The sequence below is a fragment of the Symphalangus syndactylus genome, chromosome 19 (genome assembly GCF_028878055.3).
Source record: "Symphalangus syndactylus isolate Jambi chromosome 19, NHGRI_mSymSyn1-v2.1_pri, whole genome shotgun sequence".
NCBI lineage: Eukaryota > Metazoa > Chordata > Mammalia > Primates > Hylobatidae > Symphalangus > Symphalangus syndactylus.
Window position 1 is genome coordinate 65072571 of NC_072434.2, and position 13121 is coordinate 65085691.

General features: G+C 37.3%; 1 protein-coding gene across 2 annotated transcripts in view; it reads right to left on the minus strand.

The window, feature by feature from the left end:
- Positions 1-13121, minus strand: part of EPRS1 (glutamyl-prolyl-tRNA synthetase 1) — an 82200-nt gene that overhangs the window by 41926 nt on the left and 27153 nt on the right. The window contains exons 9-14 of one of the 2 annotated variants that reach the window (XM_055233685.2): positions 12007-12178; positions 9667-9900; positions 8675-8759; positions 8118-8177; positions 7795-7815; positions 587-697 (exon numbers count right to left, since the gene is read on the minus strand). In XM_055233685.2, coding sequence (XP_055089660.1) covers positions 587-697; positions 7795-7815; positions 8118-8177; positions 8675-8759; positions 9667-9900; positions 12007-12178 — 683 coding nt within the window. The remainder of the gene's footprint in view (positions 1-586; positions 698-7794; positions 7816-8117; positions 8178-8674; positions 8760-9666; positions 9901-12006; positions 12179-13121) is intronic. The other variant, XM_055233686.2, reaches the window with a different exon arrangement.

Consider the following 13121-nt stretch of genomic DNA (forward strand, 5'->3'; position numbering starts at 1 on the left):
TTCTTATTACACACTAATATGCTAACTCTACACAATAAAAAATAAGCACCAACTGAGCATAACAGTTCTGTGTGATGTACTGTGGACTGTTACTAAAATAAACTTTTTTAAGGCAAAAAATCCACAAAAAGATTTACTTCAATTAGTATCAAATCCTGACAAACAATGTTGAATAGAAAATCACCTCGGCCGGGCGCAGTGGCTCACGCCTGTAATTCCAACACTTTGGGAGGCCGACGCAGGCAGATCACAAGGTCAGGAGATCAAGATCAACCTGGCCAACATGGTGAAACCCCATCTCTACTAAAAATACAAAAATTAGCTAGGCGTGGTGGCGGGCACTTGTAATCCCAGCTACTCGGGAGGCTGAGGCAGGAGAATGGCGTGAACCCGGGAGGCAGAGGTTGCAGTGAGCCGAGATCGCCCCACTGCACTCCAGCCTGGAGACATTGCAAGACTCCGTCTCAAAAAAAAAAAAGAAAATCATCTCAAAATCATGCCACTGCCATGAAAGCACATTTTCCTTTTTATTTCCTGCTCCTTCTTTTAACAGAGAGAAACACATCGGTGAAACTGTAAGAGCGACCTTTGGGTGTTTGGCTACTTCTTTCATCTCCTCCTGAGCTTCAGGTACATTCACTGGGATCACTTCTTTCTTCAGTAATGTAACATATCGTGGAGCCACTGGGTCAATAACCTGCAACAAATACATCCTCATGTTAAAACACTGCAATATCTTATAGAGCGCCATAAGCAAAATAAATAATAGCACAGGAATACTAACTGGCTTTCTTGTTACTGCATTTACTAATTTTTTTTCAACTGTTAACTCTTTTCTGATATTTACCATTAAGCAGAAAAAAGAGAAACAACTGTAAACCAAGACTACATGAAGGATTTAGACTTCTTTCACAAGAATAGCTACTGGCAGGTGAAAAGAAACCAATTAAAGCATAATATTAGAGTTATTTTCAAAATAATTTTAAAATCTCGTATTAGAAGGTAAGGAAAAGTTTTCCAGTGGGGTTGTATCTTAATCCTAAGGGTAAATGTGATATTCAATTTTATAGTTTGGAGAAGTCCATTTTAAGAGAATACGGATATTTTTGTTTCAGTATTGTTTTCTTTCATCAGTGTTAGGGTAACACATCACCATCAAAAGCAGAATAGCATTTGGTCACTATAATAAGGCAATTCTATAGATTAAAAGTATAAATGATATTTCTACTGGTTTACATGCTATATATAGAGGCCAGTATATATAGACCAGTATATTCTCAGTATATTCCCAGTACCTAGCTAGGGTCTGTCTCATATAGGTAATCAATAAATATTTGCAGATTGACTGAATAAATGGTCATACACATTATGGTCTAACCTATTCTACTTTTCCAAATCAGCAGTAGCATCCCCTTCTGGAGCTGATGTATTTTTCTCACTTCACTGTTCAGTGTAAAATTAGTCATGACGACCAATCACAAGAGCAATGTTTAGACACTATATATAAAGCACATGTGAGAAAAATGTAGATGAAAGCAAACAGAGTCAAATAGCTAAGTAACAGAAGTTATTTTTTCTCATTAGAAGAATGCAGAAAACAGTGGCATAATTAAATTTGTTTTTATTTTTCCATTGTTACCATTATTGGGTTGGTTTTCTTGTCAGTGTTGAAGGTAGTTTTCAGCTTCTGAAAAGAATGATATCGTGGAAATTCTGAATGAACTCAGAGAGGAAGCCATCCTCAGAGAGGTCATTCATGCAAAGTTTGGAAAGCTATTTAACTTCTCCTCATCTGCTAATCCTCATCTGCTTATATTTCATGCTAATACTAAATCAGTACCAGCCTTTCTCAAGTTTACTGTTTCATTCCTTCCTTGAAGCTTAAAGGTCATTCTTACTAGTTAAGGATTTCTCCTTTCAGCTTCTACTGGGCTGGAATAATCAAAGATTTAATTCGTGACTGACTACTCAGTTCAGTATTTAAGTCAGTAAGATATAATTTCTTTTAAAAAGCTAAAACTAGACAACCCCGCCTAAGAAACTTAGTTCATTGCAGCTGTTTCCTCCACTGACAAAAGGAACAGAAGGATGTTTCCTATACTTGACTAATTTTAATCATCACTTGGGGCAGTTGTTAGCACAGATTCTGAGACAACTTGGTCTGAAGTAAATTTCAGAAATCTAATTTTTAACAAGCATTCCATAGGATGGTTAGGATCAGGAATATTTGGGAAACTTGGATTAAAGGACTTAAAAGGTATTTTTAGCTCTAAAAATATGCAATTCTAAAAGTCTCTGGATCAGTGGTTTTCAAATTACTCCAAAGAGTCCTAAAGATATCAAAGAGGTGCCCTGGTAGCACTAAGTGGAGGGGGAAGGACCAGAGGGCCTCCAGATCCCCTTCACATACTTCAACCAGGACAGCTATGTTTTTGTTTTATTTATTGGGGTTTAATTTTCAAGAAAACTTTCACTGGAAGGAAGTCTCCTTATTTGTGGAGAGAGAAGTCTCTACACACTTTATTAGCTGGGAACAGATGCAAGGGGGTTGAGATGAGAGTTGGGAAAAACTATATTATACTACTGAAATACATACATTTTAAAACTAAAGTAGTCAATATGGGTTCATAGAGATTGATAACAGCTCTAAAATGAACATCTTAAACCTGTGACTCTTCTGCCTTGACTGAAAAGTTAAAATCTTAACACTTAAGTAAAAGCAAGAAGAAAACTAGTGAGGTTAATGCAAAGTAAGCTCTTGAAATGTCTCCTACCATTATCAAGGAAAAAACTATTTATAGATATATTCCATTTAACTATGATACACAAAAAGAAAGTACTAGTTTCCTATCAAGATGAAAACTCAGGCTAAGAAAACAAGGATCACGGTATTGTCGAAGGGATATTGAGATAACTAATCATCCCACGTCTCTTTCCCCTTCATCCATTTCTCCCTTCTTTTCTTTACCATGTATAATTCACTCCTAAAATAAGGCTCTTTCTCCAAAGAATCATGCAAACAAATCTAGCTAATTTTTTTTTAAAACAGAACCTGCTTTAAAAAAAAAAAAAATGCTAAGTTAGTTAAGAGTAGGAGAATGTCCAAAGAATGATGATTTAGCTCTGCCAGTAACACTTACTTCACAACTCCATGGCACTAAATTTAGTTCACTGATGCTTCACTTAAATCTTACCTGCAGAGCTTGAGAAGAAAGACAGAGCAAGCTAGAAAACAATAAAGCAGTAATTAGAGATTGAGAGTGCCATGAACTCTAAATAAGAGGGATATGTACCTCAAGAGTTGAAGGGAATGGGTTTCAGTGTATGAAGACATCATGAAGGCCAGCAATAGAAACAAAAAGTAATGATCAGAATGATTTCCTTTTTACTACCAGTTGACTAAAAACAATGCTATGTTTTAAAGATGGTGTTTAATGATTAAAGATCTCACAGGATTTAGGAGAAAAAAAGCAGACTGAAAATATTCATCAACTTTCACTCTTTCCCAACCCCCAACTTAAAAGAAATGAAAGGTTTTGTTTTGTTTAAAGGAACAAATCCAGAAGGATTCATATAATAAAAGAAGAGAAGGCTGGGCACGGTGGCTCACGCCTGTAATCCCAGCACTTTGGGAGGCCAAAGTGGGCGGGTCACCTGAGGTCAGGAGTTCGAGACCAGCCTGGCCAACGTGATGAAACCCTGTCTATACTGAAAATACAAAAATTAGCCGGGCGTGGTGGCAGGCACATGTAATCCCAGCTACTTGGGAGGCTGAAGCAGGAGAGGTGCTTGAACCCAGGAGGCGGAGGTTGCAGTGAGCCGAGATCACACCACTGCACTCTAGCCTGGGTGACAGAGCAAGACTCCATCTCAAAAGAAAAAAAAAAAAAAAAAAAAAAAAAAAGAAGAGATAACAGCAACAAAATTCTGGGAGCTGAAAAACATAGAAGCATCCCCTCCCCACTCCACATAACCAGGCAACTGCCTCTCCCCCACCTTGACAAAAGAATGGAAGTTTACTCTGTGAATAAGAGGGTATCTAGATCCTGGCAGATACCAGAAAGAGCCAAAGGAAAGGGTACTGCATGAGAGACAAGGGGAATAAGTGAATGTATGATAGCAGATTTATAAAACCCTCAGCAGTCTTCCCCCTTTTGGCTCCAAAACCTGGCAGCCAGGTCTTCACACTTCAGGAAGGCGATTCAATGAAGCCCCTCTGGGAGAACTGCCTAATCCTTGAGAAAAGATATAAAATTACTGACATGGAATTTCTCCAACAAACTAGCCCAGCCAGATCATTGTATAGTGAAGCTCAGTTGAAAGCCCAACTCTCGTTCTTCAGGCTTCCAATCACGCTTTATTTCCCCATATTAAACATAAGCAGATAACCAAGGCTCTAACCAGACATCTGAGAAATACCTTTAATGTGAAAGAAACCAAAATAAACAAATTGGGGAGAAGAGACACTACTATGCAGAAAACCCTACTATTAATACCATGAAACAAGAATAGAGAGTTATTTTGAAAATTCAGAGAAGAGAAACACTGGAACTATAATAGCATAAATAAAATTCAACAGAAAGGTGGGAAGATAAAAATTAAGTAGATCTGTAATAAACTAAAAGACAAGAAGGAAAGTAAGACAGAACACGAAACAAGAGTACCAGTCCAAGAGGCCCAACATCTTCCCAAGAAGAGTTCCAGGAGAAGAAATACACAATAGAGAAGAAAGAAAAAGAATTCAAAGCCGGGTACAGTGGCACACACCTGTAATCCCAGCACTTTGGGAGGCCAAGGCGGGTGGATCACGAGGTCAGGAGTTCAAGACCAGCTTGGCCAAGATGATGAAACCCCGTCTCTACTAAAGCTACAAAACTTAGCCAGGTGCAGTGGCAGAAGCCTGTAATCCCAGCTACTCAGGAGGCTGAGGCAGTAGAATTGCTTGAACCCGGGCAGCAGAGGTTGCAGTGAGCCGAGATCGTGCCACTGTACTCCAGCCTGGGTGACAGAGTGAGACTCCGTCTCAGAAAAAAATAAACAAAACAAAAAAGAAAAGACAAGAGAAAGAAAATAAAAGATGGAAAGGGAAAGGGAGAGAATTCAAGAAAATTTCCCAGAACTGAAGGAATGAGTTTCCAGACTGGAAGCCATGTTCTTCCAATGATGTGGATGAAAACAGACCCTCACCATGGCCTATCATCATGAAATTTCAGACTAAAAACACAGGTCAGATACAAGGTTTCAAAAATTTTCTTCATCCCATCCTCCCCTTGTCAGGGAGCTAGACCAAGTGTCCAAAGAATGACGTATTACCTTCAGGAAAGCAAGAAGGTAATATAAAATAAAAGAAGATCCAAGAATGGGGCAATGTTCTATAACGTCCATTACAGAACAAAAGCAAAGGGAATTCCTAGGAAGATGATGAAGAGACCTAGGAAGATAGCTGTGCTTCAGAAGCCAATGGGCCATGAATCCAAATCAGGTTACAGAGCAGCACAGAAGGCTCTGGCAGATGTCTCCAAAATGAAACTGAAACTATACCTAAGGCATCTGAATATCTTAGGGGGAAATTTGCATATCTTGTGGAGACAGAAAAGTATGCAGGGGGGCTGGGCGTGGTGGCTCACACCTGTAATCCCAGAACTCTGGGAGGCTGAGGTGGGCAGATCACGAGGTCGGGAGTTCGAGACCAGCCTGGCCAACATGGCAAAACCCCATCTCTACTAAAAATACAAAAATTAGCTGGGTGTGGTGGTTGGCGCCTATAATCCCAGCTACTCAGGAGGCTGAGGCAGGAGAATCGTTTGAACCCGGGAGGTGGAGGTTGCAGTGAGCCCAGATTGTGCCATTGCACTCCAGCCTGAGTAACAGGGTGAGATTCTGCTACAAAAAAGAAAAGAGAAGAAAAGAAAAGAAAAGAGAGGAGAAAAGAAAAGAAAAGAGAGGAGAAAAGAAAAGAAAAGAAAGAAAAGAAAAGAAAAGAAAAGAAAAGAAAAGAAAAGAAAGAAAAGAAGAAAAGAGAAAAGTACACAGAGGTGGGCAGAGGAAAAAAAAATTTAATTTTTCTTTTTTTTTCTTTTGAGACAGGGTCTCACTCTGTCACCCAGGCTGGATTGCAGTGGTGTGATCAGGACTCACTGCGGCCTTGATCTCCTGGGCTCAAGTGATCCTCCCACCTCAGCCTCCCAAGTAGCTGGAACTATAAGCATACACCACCAGGCCTAGCTAATTTTTTTTTTTTTTTTTTTTTTTTTGGAGATATGGGGTCTCACTATGTTGTCTAGGCTGGTCTCAAATCCCAGGCTCAGACAGTCCTCCTGCCCTGGCCTTCTGAACCGCTGGGATTAGAGGCATGAGAACCTGTTTTTTTGTTTGTTTGTTTTTTAACAGAAAAACAAAAACAAAAAAACGAAAAATAAGCAAATGAGAGGGAGAGACAAAGCAAGACAATCAACTACAAGCAAACCAAAAAGGAGAAAAAGTAAAAGGCTGAATTATTTATCTTCCCCCATGGGAAGTCAACTAATATGTCTAAACATAACTAAAAAAGTAGTAACACATATATTTCATTCAGCAATATAAGCAATAGGCCGGACACAGTGGCTCACGCCTGTAATCACAGCACTTTGGGAGGCAGAGGTGGGAGGATCACAAGGTCAGGGGTTTGAGACCAGCCTGGCAAACACAGTAAAACCTCATCTCTACTAAAAATACAAAAATTAGCCAGGCATGGTGGCACATGCCTGTGGTCCCAGCTACTCGAGAGACTGAGGCAGGAGAATCACTTGAACCCGGGAGGCAGAGGTTGCAGTGAGCCTAGACTGTGCCATTGCACTCCAGTGTGGGCGACAGCAAGACTCTATCTCAAAAAAAAAAAAAAAAAGAAAAGAAAAGAAACATAATAAATACCAAAAGAACTATCTAGAAGAGATGAAAGTGCTTTCTCCAGGGAGACTATGAAAGAAGATAGAGGAATGTGTTGTTCATCTTAACAGACCTTATAGAAATATTTAACTGTAGTAAAATATATTTCAGATATCTGAAGTATCCATGTTTAACTTTATTAAAACTTAAAATCAGTAAAAATTGTATTGTTAATGAAAAGTACACCAATGTTAACTTTGCCAGCAAATTCTACTCATATTTATTATTAGTAACTGCAGCAACAGAAAGAACCAATTAACAATTCCTTTATGTATCAAAAACTAAACACGAAAGACCAAAATAAAACAAATTCAAGACACATGCGAAACAAGCAACTATATCTTGAGGCAAGACATCAGCACCATCAAGCAGCAATCCCAAATAAGAATTTACAGAACACAATCACAGAAACCATAATTTAAAACATGGCATTTGAATGGTTTGCCTTATTATAGTGTCCAAGCATCTGCTTTCCAATTAGTAATTAACAATGTCAATAGGCAATGTTCCTCATTTGACTTACAGTTAAGAAACAGTTAAAAAAAAAAAAAAAAGCTGGATTCAGTAAGACAAAGGAACTGTAATTAATGAAACTTCAATACAACTCAATGAAATATATACTTTTAAAATTCTATGTCCTCTCAGCACACAAGGGAATGGGGTAGAATAGAGTTATCCCAATATTCCCTTTGGCACTAAGAAAACCAGAGGACATGGTTTTTAACACCAGGAATAATGCGTTTTCAATGCGTTTGTATAAGCAAGTCTTTTATATAAATGTGATTGTGCTTCAAAGCCATATAACATCTCGTTTTAACATGTAATATGCTAAAAGCTATGTTTAAGGCAAATAAAAGCATTAAGTAATACCTTCTTACAGAGAGCTCGCAGCTTGAAAGCAGAAAAATGAAATGCAGAGTGTTCATAAAAAATTTAAGGAAAAAACTATTACTGTTCCCCATAATTCCAAGTTTGTTTGTTTCAATCATTGTCACTTATTTGGAATAGTTAATAGGCTTAATTAATGCTCTTCATGTATTTAAAAAAGGAAAACATTCCATTTTCCTGAAAGTCTGCAAAATGTTAATATTCTTCCCAAACTTTTCTCTATCATGAGCACAGTAATGACTTCTACTTGTACATTATTTGGGACTTAGGCATGAGAAAAGAAGAGAGAGAGTTAAAATACATACCTTTTTGTTAAACGCCCAGATTTTGTCCCACTCCATGTTCACAACTGAACGTGAAGAGCCCTAAAAAACAATAACAACATGATTTTAAGGGCAAGAAGTATTAATTAGAACTTTGCCTTTATTTCATGCTAAGCATGTTTAGAAAAAAAAAAAAAACTCGATAAATACTTTCAAGTTTACTTCTGGTGAAATATAAAACTCAGTGTATACAAACTAACTTGGTAACCCTTAACAGTTCACTGTAAAGGTTCAGTCTACAGACTGGTCACAGTAAAGTCATATAATTCACTGCTAAAAATACTTCAGCTGCCTTTGTCCAAACCTAGCTTAGGGGTTTAGGACATTTCAATTTTTCACTATTACAAGCAGTGATAAACTTTAAAAAAAAAAAAAAAAAAAAAGTTTGTTTTTTTTAAAAAAAAAAAAAATCTGCCCTTGGATCATAAGGCACAAACAAGGAATAGAAAGAACAATAGAGATAATAAAGACTAAAGGGACAGTAATAAAAGTACCTGAGATTTCAAACAAGACAAGCTGGAAAAGAAACTGTAACGCACCTGAGCAGCAATAAACTGTTTCAGTCCTTCAACTGTCATCCCTCTTCTCAGTACACCACGAACCGTAGGAAATCTTGGGTCATCCCTGGAAATATGTAAATTTTAAGTACCAAGGAAATTTTGTAATGTGTAGATGTTGAGAGTAGAAGATACTTAATGAATAATAAATTATATTCGGCTTGATAAACATTTGGCTAAGAGCTGGTTATACTAATTAGGTAGAATGCAATACTAGTGAGCCCAAGTTCAAGGAACAGAGTAACTGCTGACCTGCCAAATACTGCAGTAAAATAAATGCACTACTGGGAAACAGTAGAAGCACATTTGAAAAAAAAAGACACAATGGTGACATTTTCAAATATGGAAATCCCATGCATTAATACATTTTTATTTATCAAACATTTTCAAGGTCCCTATTCCACACAGGACCATGAGAATCAGAAAAAAGATGGTATCCTGTCATTCACATATGAATATACTTTATAAAGCCCTTTAGAATAAAACAAAAATATATGTAGGAAATTAATATTCTGCAGGGATTTGCAAACCTCGGTAAGTATGCAGTAATACCCTTTTAATGGAGCTCAAGATAAACTTTTACATCTTCACTTCGACTCAAGGGTATTTTGACCTTCTTGGGACCTAACCAAAAAGAAAAACCTCCTCAGCAGAGAGTAGAGATCAGTAATCAAATATACCAAGGACCAGAAAGTCAAAACTATTTTTCTATTAAATGCTAAGACCTGCAGAGAATGTGCCCTCATGTGTGTTTTTCATTCCACGATCCCCAGTGGGCACTCCATTATTTGTGGCATTAAAACAAGAAGGGGGAGCCCTAATGCACTGGCTGAGAAGAAGATAAGAACCAGGAATTCTATAGGCCTACCCATTCCCCCTCCTCCCAGTCACCTTCCCTATCTCTCAAGCAGTTTAAAAATCACTGATCTACTATGTCCTTACTTCTTGTCAATTCTAAGTAACATTAAACATACCATCCATCTACTAGTCCTTCATTGACAAACCATGTGAGTTTTCTTTTGGATAGCACTGTGTTGTTGAGATTTAGCCGACTATATTCCCAAATATATGGCTTTCTTATGCCTAAAGCTTCAATAATCCAGTAAAACTGCTCATCTCTGTCATGGTATTCTGTTGTTCTCAGGGCATGTGTAACACCTTCGATGCTGTCAACTATGGGGCAGGCAAAATCATATGTTGGATAAACACTAGAAAAAAAGAAAATAAAATAAATAAAACATTTTACCCTTTCTCTCTTAGATTAGGCATTATAAACAACAATACTAACTTAAAATGTAATTCTGTACAAGTTAAGAGATTCTTAAAAACCAAAAGGTTTTATGACTTTTAATACTCAAAGTATATCAAAACATTATCAGCCTTTGAGAACAATGAGTCAGTTATCAACTTAGCAGTCAAACAAAAAAGCAAATTTGCAATCTAATACAAAATTAGGTATTGGCTTGGCAAATTGTATAATCATAATATTTCTGTAATGGCCAATGTATAACATAGTAGGAAGCAATAAACAATACATGTAATAATTTTAAGGAAATTTAGCTTTTGAACATCTTTTTTTTTTGAGACGGAGTCTCACTCTGTTTTGAGTAATCCCTTACTCAAGTAAATCCCTAAAAGTCTTAAAAGTAGTAAAACACACTCAAAAACAGTGCTTCATTTACTGTGTAAAAAAAAAAACCGACAAAAGACCAGAAAATCATTAGGTTAAAATTACATTTAAGATGAAATAGTCTTAAAAACAGTTTCTAAGATAATGTATACAATTTACATGTAGTATCAACTTGAATTTATATATATATATATATATATATATATTAGTGCATTATGCTTTCTTTCTTTTTTTTTTTGGAGACAGTCTTGCTCTTTTACCCAGGCTAGAGTGCACCAGTGCGATCTCAGCTCAGTGCAACCTCCGCCTCCTGGGTTCAAGTGATTCTCAGCCTCCCGAGTACAGATGGGATTACAGGCATGCACCACCACACCTGGCTAATTTTTGTATTTTTTTTAAAGTAGAGATGGGGTTTCACTATGTTGGCCAGGCTGGTCTCAAACTCCTGGACTCAAGTGATCCACCTGCCAAGGCCTCCCAAAATGCTGGCATTACAGGCATGAGCCACTGCACCCAGCCAATGCTTTCCTTTTTGTTTGTCTAGAGACAGGGTTTCACTCTGTTGCTCAGGCTGGAGTGAAGTGGCATGATCACAACTCACTGTAACCTTGAACTCCTGGACTGAAGCAATCTTCTTGCCTCAGTCTTCCAAGTAGCTAGAACTACTGAAGTGTGCCACCATGCCTGGCTAGTTTTTTTTTTTTAATTTATTTTTTTGGTAGAGACAGGTTCTTGCTATGTTTCCCAGGCTGGTTTCAAACTCCTAGCCTCAAGAGAGCTTCCTGCCTCACACTCCCAAAGTGTTGGCATTACAGGCATGAGCCACAGTGCTCAGCCATTATACAGTCTAACTTTTAAGATACAACTTGATTAAGATGCTACTGCATATGCTTTGCAATTATTTGATACTGAAAATGTGTATCCAAAGTCACTTTTCCAAATGTATTGAAAGGATTTGCTTAGTAAAACAAGGAGTAATCCTGGGAAAAATGGTATGTATGCACATATAATCACATGTGTGTATTTGTCTATATATGGACAGACATGTCAGCACCCACGAGTTTAAAGTAAGTCACATCAGCTAACCAAGTAATCATTTACATTTACCATTATCTTCAGAAGTTTTAATTCAGCATTTACGTGTAGTACGCTTCTTCAAAGTATTAAAAAAATACATTTTATGATTTATTTTATAAAGTAGGGTTTTTTTTTTTTTTGGAAAAGGTCCATTTAAAACAAAGATTCGTTAACCTACAAATCCACATTGAAAACTAATCTAAAAACATGTTACTTTCTTGTATTGTTCATATTTCTGGAAGTTTTCAATACTCTTAGGAATAAATTTGTGCAAAGTAGACTCAAAGGTTATTACAGGAAGCAAAGTATCTTCACCTAAAGATGTACATCACAGTATACCTAATCAATACAAAAAAAGCAACTCTAGGCAGACTCCGGACTTTCATAGATGGAAGTGATCTTAGAAATAATGTGGTATAACCTTAATTGACAGGTGAGTAAACAGCCCCTGACAGGCTACATGCCTTTACAGAAGGCCACCAGCCAGTGAACCCATGGATGAACAAAAGGCCAGGTTTCTTGACTATTTTGCTTGTACTCCATGTTTAAAGAAGATCAAAACAAAAGTACAGAAGGCTACCTAGCATACTGAAGGAGATATACTTACTTGTATTTATTTCCAGTTCTTGGATGTGGTTGAATTTTGCAGCGATAAAGGGTTGGATCTCTCATGCATCCATTGTTACTACTCATGTCAATTTTTGCTCGCAAACAACAGGACTGACCAAACTGGCTCCCTTTTTTCATTTCTTCCCACATTTGTAGATTCTTCTCAATAGCTATAAAATGATAATTATATTACAGTTCACTAATCTGGTTAAATTCAAATTATTCTCATAGTGCTATAATTTGATATAAATTTTCATGTTCCTGTTTTATAACCACCCTGTGTTAGTTTGAAAACACTGTAATAGTTCCAGTATCCAGTACCAAGAGCAAATGTGTCATTTTTTAATGAAAGAAGTTTCACAATACATTTAGGAAATACAAATACGTTTAAGAAAAGGTAACATCAATACATTCCACTCATGTAGTATCAATTAAGCATAAGAAAAAGTACAAGGCCTGAAGGCTCTGCTCACCTAGTGTTTCCCTTCCCATCATGGCACAACGGGTCAGCCCCTTCTCTTCTCATCTCCCTCAAATTTAACATTCTGCCTTTAAAGCAGAAGCATTCTCTTATTTTGCCACCTCATGCCTAAGGGACAGAATGGTTTGGTCCAGCCCTAAGGTCCCACAGGCATTGGCACTACAGCCCATGCCTATCTAAAGAACACAGCTCAGGTTGACAGTCTGAGTTCATGGGCTCCCTGAAAGCCCCTTCGTCATCCCAATGAGAAGCAGGATACTCTTGGATCCAAGAAAATAAGAGGTGATAGAAAATAGTGATACAAGAAAGAGAAGAGTTTAATACTAGAAAAAAGGACTCTATATTCCAAGTGGCTATGGTTCCCCCTATATCACAATATCTAGCAAAAACCTGCCCCATATGCATACAAACTGTTAAACAATAATTTTCTGTGGAAGCTACTAGAAATGTAAGACACTTGCCCTCAAATAATCAAGATAGGTCTAAAAGTCCATTGGTTAGCCACCTCTGAAAATGTAGACAACCTTTTCAAAATAAAAAAGACTCATTATATAACTATTTTAATTTACTAATACTTCCCAAATGTGACACTCAAGGTTTAATTATAGTGAAGTTCTGACAACATAATTACA